This window comes from Lactuca sativa, chromosome 3, assembly GCF_002870075.4.
Source record: "Lactuca sativa cultivar Salinas chromosome 3, Lsat_Salinas_v11, whole genome shotgun sequence".
NCBI classification, from domain to species: domain Eukaryota; kingdom Viridiplantae; phylum Streptophyta; class Magnoliopsida; order Asterales; family Asteraceae; genus Lactuca; species Lactuca sativa.
The window spans coordinates 16,237,640-16,254,870 of record NC_056625.2 but is presented as its reverse complement, the minus strand read 5'-3'; the positions used below and the strand labels follow the sequence as shown (position 1 = coordinate 16,254,870).

Sequence of the window (17,231 nt, the reverse complement as noted above, 5' to 3'; positions counted from 1 at the left end):
AAACAAGTCCGGGGATCAATTCGTACAAAAAAAACTCTATTTTTCTTCTAAAGTCGATTCACACTTGTCACACCCCCAGCCGACGGCGGAAACACTGGGCGGTGTTACGTCATTCCTCGTATCATAGTTATCAACTTCCTGAAAACACATGCATTTTAAAATACGTCAACATAAAGTTGGTGAGTTCACAGGTTTTGACTCCATATAAAATAACACTTTTTCTCAAGTTCAAAAGTATAGTTTGAAAGTATCATTTTGACTCTCCAACATTTAGTATATATATTAGGTATCATGGTTTACTTATTAAATAAGTGATATACCTATAAGTTTCACATATCATGAATAAATGATTGTAATCCCATACAAACTAAGGTTGCTACGTATAAATTTTATTTCAATTTTATACGAGTAAAACCGCTACGTATAAATCTATTTTAATTCTGTACGAGTAAGTATGCTAGGGATAATTGTCTACTTAATGAGCAAGTAAGATACCTGCAAGTTCCTTGTACTTAGAGTATAAGTCGTTGGGAAACTTATACTTAATATTCATACTTGTATATCGACAAAGTATAATGCTTCTAAAGTTGTGCTACCATGAGTCCGTAACCGCTGCTAGACATACAAACCTCTGATTAAAAGATATCCCACCAATGGTTCCTCCATTGGTGCCATAAAGGATTCCACCAAGGTAAATACTTCCCCCGTATGCTTCATCGACGTCGGGTCCACAACAATCAATAGGACAGTTCGTCACCCGCAGACCGTTGGGTTGTAGCTAGCAACCACATGTGGGGTCGTCAACCCGCATAGATCTATAGTCCACCGTAAAACCGATTGGGTTGCAGCCAACAACCACGGATGGGGCGTTAACCCACATAGATCCATACACAACTTCCTCGCTCACACGGGATTAACGGTTACAGGTCAGAGGATTTCCACTAAGATTCCCAATCTTAGTTGATGAATGAGGTAGCTCATGTAAACTTTGTCGGCTTCCTAGAACTCTAACAACAAAGTATATTCGTGTCTAAAACCCTAAGTCACTAGACTATGCTTTTAAACATTACTCTTAAGTTCATAATACTTTAGGTAGTACAATAGCTATAACTTGAGGTAAAACCCGGTTTTATCTTAACATAAAACCAACAATAACAATATATAACATACCAAGTTTTATCTTGACATAAAACTAACAATAACAACATACTTATCAATTAACATATAGAACTTCCGAGTATAACTCTGGAACTACATCGCACATAACATATATATAGAACTCCCAAGTATAACTCAGGGTCTACATTAGTATAATATTATGCTAACAAGTTTACAATAGTTGTATGTTTTCAAAATATCAGATTCAAAACAACTATATCCCGATTAATATAACTATCTATGTTGATACGGACATACTATCATATAGACATAATATTAAATTAAATACAATATTTAGCATGCGTTTCCCCCCAAAAACATTTAAAAGTGGGGCCGTGAAACTCACCCTAGTAGCATGATCTATAGAATCTAAGCGGTCAGAGGCTCGTCGTTGTCAAGCTCATGAAGGGAAATGGCCTTCGAAAACGAGAGAGAATGAAAGGAAAAGGTGTAAGGGAATGAATGAGCTTTGATCTCTATTTATAGGTTGTTCTGGGCCATTTCACGACGTGACATAACTTACCTAGGGTCAGGTCGTGAACATCCATAAGTCACCCCGTAGCTTTAACACGTGTTTTCTAGCCTCGATTAGTGTCCTTGACACATTTCACGTCGTGAAATTAATGTTCACGTCATGAACCATGGCGGCTAGGGTTTCTGCCACGTGTCATGCACTTAGACAGCTACATCTTCGGAAGCTCATAACTTTTGCACACGAACTCCGTTTTTCACGTTCTTTATATCCACGCGTAGGTATTTCCGAGTACTACAACATTTTTTTATACTCCAATAGCTAGTTCTAAGTCTATTTTAAATTCCACTTGTTACAAAGGCTATAGTGATAGAATTAATCATAACTTCTTCATGCAAAGTCAGATTTAGACGTTCTATATATTTTTGGAATCGTGTAGACTTGTAGTGTTGAATGAATATATCATTAAAAATCAAAATAAATCTATTATAATGTGTGTTTGTTATATTTGTGGGAATTATCTTTGACCTAATTTTGACTGGTGTTACAACACTCAATTTCGTACCCTCCTGAACAAAATGCTCATCAACATTTTATTCAACCATTGCAGCCACCATAACCTACCTTAATCACCATCAAATAAATATCACAACCAGCCACTCCAAACACCCTTATTCCTCTCATTTGTCTCGTGAAATAAGCCACTATTGGAGTACCCATAACCCACAAAAACCACCAATCAGCCACCATAACCAATCACCAGCAAATCGAAAAAAAGAGATTAACTCTCGTTTTCTTTGTGAACCTCATCAAACCTACACATCCTTCTCAACATCGCATCCATCAAACCTACAACTCAGAGGGAGGAGAGGTAACTTGTGTGATTTTGAACAGAGAAGAAGGAATGAGGGGGTCAATTCCTTGAAGAGCTGAAATCAAATCAAAGAAAATAATGGAATGGGGTTGTGATCGAGAATCAATTAGAAGGGGAAAAGGGTTGTGATCTTTGGTGAGTGCGTGTCACGATCGAGGGTGAAGACGAAAAAAAGAGCAGCGATCAATTTTTTGGGAGGGTACGAATTGATAGTGAATCAGCTTTAGAAGAAAATGAGAGTTTTTTTGTACGAATTGATCTGTGAACTTATTTTTTTGGCTTTATAGGGGCACAATGTGAGTTTTTTAGTTTAAAAGGTCACTGAACCGGCTATTACAGGTTTACATGGACTAAAAGAGCAGGTCATATCCTAGTTTAGGGACCCATAAAACAAGACAATAACTTTAAATATTCAACGGGTAAACCCTAGAAAGTTCGTAGGACATTTGTGTCATTTTCCTTTATTTTTTTAAGGGAGTAGATAATAATAAATAAATTGGTTTTCATTATATTGAATTGATGCTAGTGGCCTATTTTGCTTTTGGCCATTAATTTTTGAAAGATTATAGTTTTTTTGAACATCAATATCATTAAGAATATTTGTTTTAACTATATGTCTATAATATTGATTCCATATGATCATAAAAGTCAAGATTGATAACAACCTCTACTTGTTTTGTTTTTTATTTTACAGTTTTTAACTAATATGTTCATTTCTTTTGTGATCAACAACGGTTTCATTCCTTGACATCCCTTATATCGAAATATTAGTTAGGAATAATGGATCTTGGGTTTTCTCCCAAACTAATTAGTGACAACAACTTGGAGTCATGTTTTGTAATAATTATTCGTTCATAGATGCTTCAAAAATTGGGTGGATTAAGTAAGTACTTAATGTAACACTCGGTTTTGAAAGTGTTTCATTGCTCGGGGCTGCGGCCCAATTATTATTGACATAAGGTTTAGGGCCTTGGGAAAGGAAGAATTTGGCCCAGTTCGGAGGTGGGGTCATGGCATGAGTGACCCAAGTATTCGTTTGTGTCTTCGGAAGCCAAGGGTATGATTGTAAACGGATGTCTCGGTCTTTTATAAGTTTTGGGTTTTACTAGGAAGGTTTTAAGGCTTGGGCATGTTGTTAGGAGCGTAGGGCTTCTTGCCACCTTTTCGTGGATATAAGGTTCATTGGAAACGGACCTCGGATGAGGAAGTTATGACGCTTTGAAGTTATTAGCAATATTGGTCCCTAATGGAGATAAGTGGCAAGGAAATCCCATGCATGCAAGGTAGCATTCGCGAGAGTACGCCCAACGTAAGCTGGGTACGCCCAACGTAAAAGGGATAAGTGGGCGTGGGTGTGGGAGGTGTACGCCCAACGCATGTTTAGATTCCTCAAACCCTAATTTTTAGGGTTGAGCACTATATAAAGAACATTATGTCTTTCAGGCCAGCCTCCCTCTCACCCTTAGACAGCTCCCACGAAACCCTAATCCATAGTTTGTGTGTTCTTGTTCTTGAAAGGCCTTTTGGAGAGCATTTTCGCGTTTTGATCCATCCCCCAAGGAAGTGAAGGGCAAGACAAGGTGTTGGTGCAAAGAAGTTGTAGATCTAGGATTGTTGCTTCATTTTAGACCTTTTCAAGGTATAAAGTTATGAACTTGGTGGTTATTCTCTTAGATCTCTTTTAGGATTGGGTTTATGGACTCTTTTGGTCCCATGGATGAAGTCCCTTGTGTCCATGTCGTTTTTGGAACTTAGAATTTCCATTCTCAGTGTTATCTGGGTCATTGGATCATAAAGTTGTCATCTTTGGGATTAAAATCCTTCAATGCTTTAGTTATGGCCATTTTCATGGAAGTAGATTTCTATACTTTGAGATTGGGTTCATTTGGGTCATGTAAAGTCACCAAGACACCAAGTCAGCGACTTTATCGATTAAGATGTTGAAGAAGACTTGGATCTGTGATATTAGCATCTGGAATAAAGTATTAAGTGCTTAATGGTATAAATGGCTTAACAGAGCAGTATGCTAGGCGTAAAAGTCTGTACGCGCAACGTACAAGCCATACAACATGTATGCGCAACGTATAAAGGAGTACGTCCCGCGTACTCATTGGATTTGGGCTTTGCGTTGTTTAGGCCATTTCCATGGGCTGGTATCTTGGGCCTTAGTAGTCCATCTGGAATTGAACCTTTGGACTAGAGAAAATCTTTTCAACACCAAAATATCCTTCAAATATGAATTTTAACATAAAATACATTAGCAACATAATAAGAAAAGTAAGAAAAACTGAAACTAAACATATCATAGTTAACTAAAATGCAATGTAGAAGGCAACATTTCTTATAATACAATTTAGAAGGCAAATCAACAATCCTTTCATAGTTTTCTTTCATTCTTGTATTTAACCAAAAATTAAATGCTAAAAATCACAAGTTACTTCCATTTGTTATCAACAAATAGCAACTTACTTTCATTTATTAGTGGATTATATCCTAATAAGAAATAACTATAAGACTCTTAAAGTACATTAGTAGTGGCTTAATAAATGGAATTACATTACTAGTTCTTGCATTTATCCCATCCATTGTGGTTAATTGACTTATTAGATCTTTGAGTCAATTGATAATCAGAGCCTAAAAAACTGCAGTTTCAGGGAGCAATAATTCAAACCCACCCAAGTAAACAAATTTAGAGTTTTACACTAATCAAACACAATCAGCATATCAGAAATGCAAACACTCTTACTTAAACAAAAACCACATTAATAAAACACTTTTTGATCAATGATGAAATCAAAATCTTGAATCATGGACTGTTTGTGAGACCAATGCTACCTCACCTCCATATGATACACCCGATCCATTTCTTTTTGAAACCTACAAACAAGATCATTTACTGAAAACCCCTTTCTCAGGTTCAATGAAAATGCATATTGGTGTTCTAAATTACTATATTTTGAGTTGGTAATCAAGGAGACAAACATGCATGCATCATTCAAGAGTTGTGGGTGGAATTTGCATAAAAAGTGTTAATGGTTCTCAAAGCCATGACATGAACATCACAAGCTACTAAGATATAATATATTGGCAACATTAGTTAGAGATTTTGAAAGGAAATATAAAGAATGAAATTTATATGCTTAATTGGTATCAAAAACGATCACCATTGGCATTGATTTACTCCAACTTCATTTGCTCAGTCATCCAATCTAAACATTCCTTTACGCTTCCACAAGAAGGGTTAGGGTTAGCAAGTTGCAGTAATCTTCGCTGCCATTTGCCAACAGCTTTTCAACCCCCAAATGCCTCATTATATCCTTCCCATTAACCAAAGCTTTCATTTCCCACACTTTTTCCAGACCTAATCTCAAGATTTCTTGCTCAACCTCTACAAACACTTTCCTTCTTTTCTCCACTTCATCCCCACCTAATACTAATACACCCTCCTCAACAGCAGTATTCTTAAACAAAAAAGTAGACAGCATCAATGCAGCCCTCCATAAACCTTTGATTTCCCTCAGAAGCAAACCCAACAAGATTCTTGTTTTCGATGCCACAGAAACCTCAATAATATCAGTTTCCCAAGGAATTTCCATATCTTCACCAAACAATATCAAAGGGATCAAACACAAAAACCTGTCAACTGCATCATACAGCCTCATAACCTCATCACCATCACTAGTGTTGATAATTATATAGGTCACAACGGGTGCGGTTTTCTTTTTGTTATCTATGTAGACAGTCATCCAAAGTGGAAGGAGCAAAGACGCATACAAATACACCCTCTTCTGTTTATCTGTAAAACCACATCCACCCACTTCACAATCACACATGCATCTCCATGCCAGATCCATATATCCTACACAGATTTTATCTTTATTGTCTTCTTTTAAGATTAAAGGCTTGCAATTTGGAGGTGGTGTGAAGACAACCCAAAGTCTGATAAATAACCCAATGCTTTAGCTGGTTGGTTCCCACTTAGCATAAGATCAATCTCATGCCTGATTCTTTCTCTGCTGACTTTATCAACAATTGCTGATTTCACATCATTGTCTCCAGCTGCAACCTTTACCTCTTCCCCATTTCAAACTCTAACCTAGTACTAAACCGGATTGCTCTAAGAACCCTCAACGGATCATCCAAGAATGTCTTCTTTGGTTCCAATGGTGTCATGATTTTCCTACACTTCAAATCATCTAACCCTCTTCCTGTGAAATCTTCAACTTCACATGTATGGATGTTATAAAACATGCTGTTAATGGTAAGATCCCTTCGATATGCATCCTCTTCTGCAGAACCAAATTGCATACTTGGAATTCTGCTGTTTTGGAATTGGGTGTAATCTTCGCATCGCAAGTTGACAAAATCAATCCAGACATCAAAGATACGCATTCTTGCTGTTTCCAGATGCTTGGATTTGTCTGGATTGCTTCGAATCTCAATGAATTCTTTTCTTTCTTCTCCTGTAGAAGCCAAATATTCGTTCACCTTCATACAAAAGTCACGCCCTAACATGTTATCAATGGCGATATCGATGTCATTGCACTCTTGCCCTAAGAGTTTGTCCCTCACCCACCCACCAGCAACACGAAGCTGGGTTTCAAGATTAAAATGAGCAATAACTTGGCACAGCAGATAAAATAGATTCTTCTCTTTATCAGTTGGATAAATGTTAAATGATCCATTTTTCTTCATCGTCGCACTGCAACATGGACACAACAAATGACTTCTTTTGGGGAAAAAATGAAAGCAATTATCTGATAATCTGAATAAATAAATATGAATGTGCACCTTGTAATCGCTACATGCAATAGATGAAGAACAGGACCGGAGATGGGCAAATGTTCTTGGAGACCTTGCAAATCACTGGTATGCTAACCCTATAATCGAAAAGATATTAACAGAATCCAAACAACGACTATTTTATTTCCAAACAAGTTGACAGGCCGGTAAAAACTTGTAAAAGACATTAAGAGAAACAGAGAATAAACAGTTACCTGAGATTTTGTTACGGACGTATAGACTTGAAGGAATGGTGTTATCAAGTAAGGGTGTGATTGGAAGAACGAGGGATTTACAATGTATGTAGCCGCAGCAACGATGGTCGATGGATGAACACTGAACAGAAGAGAAAACTGAAGCCGAATTCGAAGAGTCGAAGACGATACTGGAGAGTGGAGACGGTCAGCGAGGCAGGCTTGACGGCGGAGGCGCCAACCAATAGGGGCGGCGGGACGGCGGAGGGAGGAAAGAGTCAGAGAAAGCGGTTTCCGGTTTTTTCCTTGGGCCGGGACCCAATATGAAGATTTAACAGCAATTTTTTTCAGTAAAATCCATAAATAAGGTCCATTTCAGTGGACTGTATAAAGTATAAACTTGCATTTTAGTTGAAAATTAATTTTATTAAATACATTTTAGATTATAAAATCAATGGTCTATTAATCAGATATAAGTACTTGCAGAAATTTATCTTAGAAAACCAGAAAAATATTCTTTTGTTTTTGTTTTCCTAAGAATGACAGATAACATACAAGAAAACATGTTGTGGAGGAATACACATTATCATTAATGCCTTTTTATATCATATCCAATACAATTTCACAATTAATACTGCAAATGGAAAACCATATTACATTGCACTTTGCGCTTTGCAACTGGTGAAAATTAATCCCATGCTAAACGAATAATATATGAATCCAAAAAACTCGAGGCACAAATAACCAAGTTTTCATGGTTTTTTCTCTTCATCACCATGAAACACTACTAATCTCCATTTGTGCACTTTTATATAACTCTAATCTCTTTGCTAGTGACGAACGCCTCTCCATGATCGCAGGATCTTCATTCAATAAATTTGATAACTGAATTGGCTGCATAATTATAAACCATTCTTATTAATATTTAATTCACAGGCCCATTGGTGTTGAAATTTGAAAACACAGTCACAAATGATTTACAAAGTAACTGAAGAAGTTGTTTTTATAAATATGCTATTGTTACTAAAAAAAAACCACGAACAAATGACTAGTAACTTACAGTTTTTCGACCTAACTCTGCAAAAAAATGGTCAAGAAGACTGCGTTTGGCTTCACGCACTTGACAGTGAACCACGGACTTTGGAACCGAGTTCACCAGGCCTGCAAGAACCATATTCACATACTGCAACACTGTTGCTCCTGTTTTCGATACAGAGAATGATTTAGTTGAACATCTGTTGTAAAATATATATAGGGGTAAATGCAAGAAATATAGCAATGTACTTTTCTCTTGATAAGACATTATATTTCGAAAGAAATATCTACCCAATTAAAACAGTGAAAATTGTTTTGTATTTGGATGACATTGCTATAATTGGGTAGATTGTTGAGAGTACAATGTTGTGTAATAAAAACAAATGAAAGTAAAGCAGTGAAAGTACGTTGCTATTTATTGAATTTGACCCTTATCGAGACCTTACAAAATGAAAATGATAAAACGAGGAGCTTACCAATTCGTCTAAGGTACGAATCATTGTATCTATCAAAAATGGACAGTGTCGGGTTTCCACCCTTCTCAAATTCTTGCGGAAGGTTCCGGAAGAAATCAGCCGTCAGGTAACAACATTCCATATCAACCAACATAAGTGTCGCCTTCCTACTTTCTTTCTTCATTCTTTCAAGCGACTCATTCGCAGCCCTCTCCACTTCTTTTCTCAAACTCGGATACTGCTTCAATTCCTAAACAACCCATCAAATTATTATTTTTTTAATTAAAAAAAAAAAAAAAACTTTTTCAAGAAACCAAACATGTGATAAAACCCATTAACCCACCATGGTCTCGCTGATGGCCTTGCGGACCAGCTCCTTGAGTATGATATCAACCTAAAATCTTGAAAAGTTAGTTTTTTTTTTCAAGAAATTAAGAAGTAAGAATGCTATCAGTATTTTCTTTTGAAATAGAAATACCGCGTTGACTGAGGCCTCAGCAGGGCCTTTGATGGTGATTAATGAAGATTCAATAATGTGACGGTATCCTTGCTCAGGGGCTATGAGATGTGGTTGATATCCATCAGCTTCTGTGATCAGTTTCTTGATATTTTCCATTGACAATTGTTGCTCAAACTGCAACTTCTTAAGAGCAGCAGGAAGCTGCCTTTCAAAAACATGGTATATTTTATCTCCCCCGGATCGCCTACACAACAACAAATAACTTTCCATCACGGCATTGTACTTTCAACTTTTTTTTTTTTCTTATTAAGGTAATGTACGTTCATTGTTATTTTTTGCATTCAACCCGTTTTAGTGGTTGAGGATCGTGTCCTTACATTCCGTTTAGATGTTCTTTGTATATTTGATCAAAAGCCCGACAAATATCCATTATCAGAAGCAACTTCCCCTGTAATATTTTTAACCATATATAAACATCAACATCTATTAGGTGCATCTTCACACATACACACACAAGACTTACACCAGCATCAGTAGAAATAGGCTTTCCAAGATGGCTAAGTTCAGCTTCAAGATCAGCAACTGTTTTGCTGATTAGCGACTGTATGCCTGGGATTCTTGATTTGATCACGCCTTCTAAATGCTGATGAGAGTAAATCAAGTCATCTTTCAACAACACATGGTTTTAGCATCTTAAATGATTAACTAACTATACCTTTGAAAGCATCTTTGCAAGATATTCAGACCCCATTCTTGGAGCCAGGTGTTTGTAGTCTCTGCTGTTGGAGAAGTATTCTCGCTCCCTACGTCTAGCAGAAGACATATCAACCCGTTTGTTAATATCTTGTTGTGAACGATTCACAACCCCAACCCATGGAAACTTTAGCCGATATGATTTTCCTTCTAAGATCTAAAAAAAAACAAGAAAACATAGATAAGATGATGATGATGATGATGATGATGATGATGATGAACCCCACCAAGAACACTTAAGATCGATATCATTCAGCAGATTAATTAACTTACATCGACTGCATCAGTACCCTTATCCATCAAATCAATTTTGGTCAAGACTCCAATAGTTCTTTCTCCTAAAGTGGCAATTCAAATCTCAAGCTCATAACTTAGCATTCAAAATGATTTAGAGACTGAAGTTTGAGAATGTAAATGCATTCTGGTACCTGTGGGGTCCACTTCACGCGACATTTTAATCGCATCTGATGTAGCCAGATCTTGATTAGCAGGTGAAATAGCCAAAATAATGCAGTTTGGCTGCATCGAGAAATTTTAAATTCCATTAACAGAAAGAAACCCAAGAGTGTGTACTCATTTTATAATCATCCAAGATTAAAGTCAACCTTTTGAATATAGGCACGGAGCATATCCTCAATCTCTTGTACAATGCTTTCAGATTGACCATCTACATTCATTCAAGATTTAAATTAGGAGGAGCTCATTTCATGACTGTTGATTCCATTAAAAAGTAATAAAATATCTGCTTCATTTACCAACTGCAACTTTTGTGAGTCCAGGAAGATCGACCAAAGTCAAGTTCACCACTGTTGAGATCAATGATTTCATTAAAATCGAATCCGAATTCATTGAAGGCCTATATTTGCTAGTTTTATATTATAACATTGAATGTTATAAATTTACCATTTGGAGAATAGATACTAAGATGAATGGGAACACTTGAAATTTGTTTCGTTTGCCCCGTTTCACGATCAGTCTCATCTGAAATCTCTTTCCTTACAGCAGCTACACATTATCATTATAAGATCACCACAATTAATTATGTCACTACTTATCTGACAAAACCATGATCAATATGAATTGAGAATAAGGGCAGTTGATGATACCAAAATCATAAAACTTTTTTGATGGAAGGTGGAGGAATTCTGCATATTCTTTGCTTTGATCTATCGTATGAAGCTGCAAAACCAGCGGGCGCCTAGTAACGATTCCTGGATATAGCAATCATAACACATCGATCATCATTTCTTGATTCAAATTATTGTCAAATGAATAAGGATGATATGACATTGGCATACCTGATCCTCTTGGCAAGAAGTCTTTGCCAACAATACTTTCCAAAACTGAAGATTTCCCAGAACTCTGTCCAAATTAGACAACGAATCAAGTGAATACAAAACAAACCCATAAAAAAGATAGAAACTTCGTTGAATGATACGTATTGTTGCTCATCTGAAGATGTAAAATTCTACTTCCTACACATGCACAATTAAAGACATGAAAGATGGGTGTTCGATTCAATAAAGAAAGTTGGGTGTACACTGTACAGTAGAGATAATAGATATAGACACATTCTTCTTCATTTAGTCGGTTGAAGAAGCTGATTCTGTTGAGACACATGCATGAATGCATACATTTATTTATGGGTGCTTGCGTCTCTAAACTAAAGCAAGAATCTTTACTGATTATTCTGCATTTATAATTATGAGCTAAATCTAAGATGATGAAATTCACCGATATAAAGGAAAAGTATAAAAGAGATGGAATTAACCTGACCACCAACAACAGCGATGGAAGGCAAAGAGTCCCAAAGAGTTGGCAATGAACTCGCTTCTCCGTGATCACCCAATGCTGTGCATGCTCTTTGTAATTTGTTCACTAAGCTTATCAAACTCTCCATTGATGTGTGTGTGTGTGTGAGAGAGAGAGAGAGAGAGAGAGAGAGAGAGAGAGAGAGAGAGAAGCTTGTTTTAACAGGAAGAGGGTTTGTATTGTATATATACAAGAGAATCGATCGCTAAACTGTTGACTTTAAGCATAACGAGACCTTGACAAATGGACCCCAGTTGCATTGTTTTCATAAATTTAAATTTCTTTTCTATACACATTCCTTCTTCCATAAGTTTGGTACACACTCCTTCTTCCATAAGTTTGTTATTGGGTCAAAGTTTGAAGTTTATGAGAGGAGTCCATTTTATTTAAGGATGATCAATTTCTCAATAGGGTTGCGTTCGTCAATAAGGAAACTTGAAAAATCTATTTAGCTTATACGAGTAATTGTTTTATAGAGTGAATTACAAACACATATAATATCATAGGGACTAGATTTGTAAGCAGCCGATAAAAAGTATACATTAACAAAGAGTATATTATATATAAGTTATTTATGAAGTCAAAGTCTACAAATATTTGTCCTCTTTGTTGTTTGTTTATAGTTTTATTTGTTTCGAAAGTGTTTATATTACTCATATTCTATAGATTATTTGTATTGACGTGCATGTAACTTTTCATTTGGTTTGACGTTGATGTTTCAAGTGTCAACGCGTTTTATAACACTTTGGAAACCTCACTGATTCGGAATATATTTTATAATTAGATTAGATGATAGCCCAACCATGGCTTAAAACAAATCAGATCGGCCAATGTATTTTTTATTTAGAATCGGAACACAGTATTTGTCTGGTATATTCCAGCAAATCTATACATCAAAAACATAAAAAGAACCAACCTAACTTAACCTCCTAGTTAAGATATCATGCTTATTAATTAACAAACAATGATCGTGAATCTTGATGCAAAAAGACACCGGAAGTATAAGATTGCAAAAAAAAAAAAAAGAGAGAGCAAGGGAAGTATAGATACAGAAAGCATAAATCTTTACTGAAATAATTTTTAAATATAAGGAATAAAAGAAAGGACACCACATCCCTACCCACTGCTACACAAATACCATAAATATTCCATATACAAGAAACTAGAAACCCATCTATTTGTACGAGATAATGGACTAACTACAGTAGTTTTTTTTTTTTTTTACCTTGTTTTACTTTCTGCGTTAGCCGGGCTACCTTACCTTAACTTCTATGACAAAAACCATTAAAAAAAACAACCAACCAACTAGTAATTAATTACAGAAGAAAGAAAGAAAGAAAGAAAAGCTGATAGGACTAAAACCTAATTAATAGCAAGTAGTAATTGCAAAAGCTGTTGTTACTTTTCTTTGGATTTGGATTTGGCTTTGGCTTCATCTTCATCTTTGGTTAGATAACCATAGGGGTTCTTGCTGGCCCAATTCCACTGATCTCTGCACATCTCATCTATTCCATACTTTGGCCTGCAATAACCAATTAACCATAAATAAATTATCTTTTTTTTTTTTTTTTACTTTTCATACGCAAGATTTAAGGTCACATTTATATATGCTCATTCATATTAGCAGTAAAAACAAGATGATCACTGCTTACTTCCAGTTCAATTCACGTTCTGCTTTCTCTGTTGATGCATATACCACCTCAGCATCGCCAGGTCGACGCCCAGCTGTCACAATAGGAATTTGCTGGACAAACACAAACATTACATGTAAGCCTTATCATCTATATACACCATTCTAGCTACTTTCGGTTTTATTATTATTAATTGGGTAGATTTTCTTAAAATAAACAAATAAATACAAGTAGATTTTCTTTATGAACAGTGGATAGAAACTTGATAACATATTTTCAAGATTGTAATTGTAATACCTTTCCTGATGCCTTTTCAAAAGCTGCTACCATCTCCAAAACAGATGTGCCTTTACCCGTTCCCAAGTTGTAGACTTCACAGCCTAAAAAACAGATAATGGTTTGATTTAATGTCAAACAGAAGAAAATTTCCAAAACTACAAAATGTCATCTGTAATACACACACACACACACACACACACACCTATTGTAGGGTCCGAGAGTTTCTTCAAAGCAGCAGTGTGTCCATCTGCTAAATCCACAACATGGATGTAATCACGTACCTGAAAATTGAGGGTGGAAAAGGTAATTATCAACATCATAATTCCCAACAAACAACAGGAGGAAAACTCAGATAAGGAAATTTCAAATTACAACATTTCCCAATCATTGAAGATAAATGTTTCAAGTTTTATGAAACAGAGCATATACAACACAAAAAAGAAACCAACCCAAAAGAGTATAGATAGATGCATTAAATCTTTACTGAAATAGAAATATGAAAGATTGAAAAGAGTAGAAACATTAAAGTAACATACCCCTGTTCCATCTTTGGTGGAGTAGTCAGTTCCAAAGACTGTAAGTGTAGGTAGCCTACCAACTGCTACTTGCTGGACAAATGGCATGAGATTGTTTGGAACCCCACGAGGATCCTCACCAATATCACCACTAGGGTGGGCCCCAACAGGGTTGAAATACCTCAACAGAATAATTTTCCATTTAGAATCCGAAGCATATATGTCCCGACACATCTCCTCAATCATCAGCTGAAGACATATATTCATTCCATTAGTATTTACTATTTAGTTGTAATGTAATGTAAGCAAGCAGTTGATAGATATTTGATAATCATCATACCTTGGTTCTTCCATATGGATTGGCTGCAGATAAAGGAAAATCTTCGGTGCATGGTACCTCCTTTGGCCATCCATAAACAGTGGCTGATGATGAAAACACTAGCTGAAATGTTTCATAACAGATTATGCAATCAGGAGGGCGTTCATGTCATTTCTCAGATTTGGGTATAATAATAATAATAATAATAATAAAGGGGGTACACCATACCTTCTTGCATCCATGGGCATTCATAACTTGCAATAGAGTTAAAGTACCAATGATATTGTTGTCATAATACATCAAGGGCTTCTTCACACTTTCACCAACTGCCTTTAATCCAGAAAAATGAATAACAGAATCAAACCTGCATGGATATCAGAATCAAAATTCATACCACCAATTTCTAATCATTTCAGTAGTTTAACCACTAATTTATGGACTAAAATTCCCAATAGATATAACTTATAACAATAGTTTGTGAAAGGAAAACTTACTTTGTTGACTTAAAAAGTTCCTCCAATGCAGGCTTATTACGGATGTCAATCTGTGGCGAAGAAGAAACCTTAGAATCTTTGGTACTTTAAAAAAAAAAAAAAAAAAAAAAGCATAATTTATGGTGGTGTGGGCCAGGTAAGGGGTTGCAGTAAAAATAATTGTTTTGGAGTTTGCTCAAAAGAAAAAACATAAGGATTAAAAAAAAAAGAAAAGAAGATAAATCTGAGGTGCTCTAACAATAAATTTTTTAACCAACTTTTTCAGTTGGATGTAGACTTGCCACCAACATAGTTGTAACTCCTAACTAAACCTAAACTGTACCATCAATCAATTTCTAAAAAGGCATTACCTGAATCACAACTTAATTTGGCTACCTAACAATTCACCACTCACGATAGTAAAGTAAATACATCTAAGTGAAAAACCCTAACTCGATTATTTACTGGATAAATCGTCATCAGTTTTATTTTATTTTTTGAAAAGGACTACAATCAACATAAAGTACCCTCAATTACATCTAATAATTGACTTGTCGGATACAAAATCAATTCTGAAAGGAAGGCATAGCAAAATTCTAAGGGTAAAACTGACGATTTTCAATCCAGTAAAGAACCTAGTCGATCAACTGTTTAATTCAAAACCCAATAATCGTACATGCCAAACTAAACACCGAATCTTTTAAAAACTCGAAACACGGGAAGAATTATCCACGAACGTGGAATTTGAAAAGGGGCCAGAAAGAATTTTAACCTTGTGAAAAGACAGGTTACGTCCATAATCACCGGCGAGTTTCTGAACTCGATGGATAGCAACATGAGACGAATTATCAAAATTATCAACAACCACCGTCTTGTAACCTTCCAATAATAACTGCAGCACAGTATGGCTCCCTATATACCCAGCACCACCGGTCACCAATACGCAAAGAGGCGGCCCCATCGTAATTCAAAGTTTTCTATAAATGGAACCGCTACCCAAACAAAATTCAAGAACAGGAAGCGACTCAACCCCCAAAAAAGCTCTCCTTCTCTCTTTACGTATAGAAAAAACGAAGCTTTTATGTACAATTTAAAGTGGCTAATATGATTATAAGGATCTGTAGAGACGAAGAAAAAGAAAGAATATTGGGTATGTTGGTTTTGACAGAGAGGAGAATTGAATCAGACGAGTGTTTAAGCTTTTAACATTATTTACAAACAGGTGGGTTTGACGTGATGAAGTCCATGTAGTATATATACTGTTGGCATTGAAACGAGTGGGACACATATGGGAGAATGCAAATTTTAATTAGGGTTTCTTTAATGTCTTTCACGATCCCAATTGGGGGAGGATACTCTGCTACGGGACGACACGTGGTCAAATGTCACTGGATTAAAGTTGTGTATATGAAGAAAAATACTAAGGTGGTACAGAAAAAAAAATCTTGTATTGTTATTAAAATCTATTTATTTGGATACTGATATTGTATAATACATTTTAATTACCGAATTATATTTTTATGATAAGCTAACTATTATGCAAATTAGAATGTGAAAGAGCAATAACGAAAATATAATTTATTATAAATTTTTAAATGATATAATTACAACCGTTCACTTTAAGATGCTTTCGTTTTATTTGTTAAATAAAATGATTATAATGATTGGTTTGAGATAACATATAATTAGTTGCTTCATTCATATATTACATAAATTTATTTTTATATTCATATATTACATAAATTTATTTAAAAAGGAAAATTAAATATAAAGGTTTAACTATTAAGAAGTTTGAATTTATAAAAAAAAAAAAAAATTAAAAATATTGAATTATTAAAATTGAAGAGTTTTTTTTTTAATTTAAATAAATAAACAAAAGAAAATTAGCGTGTCTTTAATTTAGGCCCCTATGTGCATATAATACCACACACTGCAGTATGTGATGTGACACTGTGGTGTGTGATCAACATTGCACCGATCCTCCTTGCTTCACTGTGGTAAGTTTGTTGTGCATTATGG

At 35.5% G+C, this 17,231-nt stretch overlaps 3 protein-coding genes across 4 annotated transcripts; all 3 read right to left on the bottom strand.

The window, feature by feature from the left end:
• Positions 1 to 5,493: 5,493 nt before the first annotated feature.
• Positions 5,494 to 7,820, bottom strand: LOC111894254 (tRNA nucleotidyltransferase cca1-like). The gene is given in 6 exon segments (XM_052769173.1): positions 5,494 to 5,791; positions 5,794 to 6,435; positions 6,438 to 6,584; positions 6,587 to 7,206; positions 7,296 to 7,384; positions 7,502 to 7,820. Coding segments are annotated over 4 exon segments (1,512 nt in total). The 5' UTR covers positions 7,200 to 7,206; positions 7,296 to 7,384; positions 7,502 to 7,820; the 3' UTR covers positions 5,494 to 5,681.
• Positions 7,821 to 8,177: 357 nt separating this feature from the next.
• LOC111894319 (dynamin-related protein 5A) lies at positions 8,178 to 12,889 on the bottom strand. Of its 2 annotated transcripts, XM_023890400.3 has the most exons (16): positions 11,955 to 12,889; positions 11,482 to 11,545; positions 11,290 to 11,394; positions 11,087 to 11,188; positions 10,939 to 10,989; positions 10,789 to 10,850; positions 10,612 to 10,702; positions 10,457 to 10,521; positions 10,146 to 10,340; positions 9,954 to 10,073; positions 9,808 to 9,878; positions 9,449 to 9,674; positions 9,314 to 9,364; positions 8,992 to 9,220; positions 8,541 to 8,680; positions 8,178 to 8,374 (listed from the first exon to the last, which is right to left on the bottom strand). In XM_023890400.3, the coding sequence occupies exons 1-16, from the start codon at positions 12,081 to 12,083 to the stop codon at positions 8,252 to 8,254; spliced, it is 1,824 nt and encodes a 607-aa protein (XP_023746168.1). In that variant the 5' UTR covers positions 12,084 to 12,889; the 3' UTR covers positions 8,178 to 8,251. The 2 variants fall into 2 exon arrangements, with proteins under 2 accessions (XP_023746168.1, XP_052625132.1); XM_052769172.1 differs by having other exon boundaries at positions 9,808 to 10,073.
• A 153-nt stretch (positions 12,890 to 13,042) lies between these two features.
• LOC111894285 (UDP-glucose 4-epimerase GEPI48) lies at positions 13,043 to 16,470 on the bottom strand. The gene is made up of 9 exons (XM_023890365.3): positions 15,985 to 16,470; positions 15,234 to 15,283; positions 14,968 to 15,103; positions 14,761 to 14,862; positions 14,442 to 14,669; positions 14,108 to 14,186; positions 13,924 to 14,006; positions 13,648 to 13,739; positions 13,043 to 13,517 (listed from the first exon to the last, which is right to left on the bottom strand). The coding sequence occupies exons 1-9, from the start codon at positions 16,171 to 16,173 to the stop codon at positions 13,394 to 13,396; spliced, it is 1,083 nt and encodes a 360-aa protein (XP_023746133.1). The 5' UTR covers positions 16,174 to 16,470; the 3' UTR covers positions 13,043 to 13,393.
• Positions 16,471 to 17,231: the final 761 nt, after the last annotated feature.

Excerpts from the sequence above, each read along its gene's own strand:
- LOC111894319 (XM_052769172.1), bottom strand. The coding sequence starts at position 12,083 with ATGGAGAGTTTGATAAGCTTAGTGAACAAATTACAAAGAGCATGCACA. Across the intron at positions 10,341-10,456 it reads AGGGTACTGATGCAGTCGAT|ATCTTAGAAGGAAAATCATA; the intron begins GTAAGTTAATTA and ends GTTTTTTTTTAG. Across the intron at positions 9,675-9,807 it reads AAAGAACATCTAAACGGAAT|GCGATCCGGGGGAGATAAAA; the intron begins GTAAGGACACGA and ends GTTGTTGTGTAG.
- LOC111894285 (XM_023890365.3), bottom strand. The coding sequence starts at position 16,173 with ATGGGGCCGCCTCTTTGCGTATTGGTGACCGGTGGTGCTGGGTATATA. Across the intron at positions 14,187-14,441 it reads CCACCAAAGATGGAACAGGG|GTACGTGATTACATCCATGT; the intron begins GTATGTTACTTT and ends CTCAATTTTCAG. Across the intron at positions 14,007-14,107 it reads ACTCTCGGACCCTACAATAG|GCTGTGAAGTCTACAACTTG; the intron begins GTGTGTGTGTGT and ends TCTGTTTTTTAG.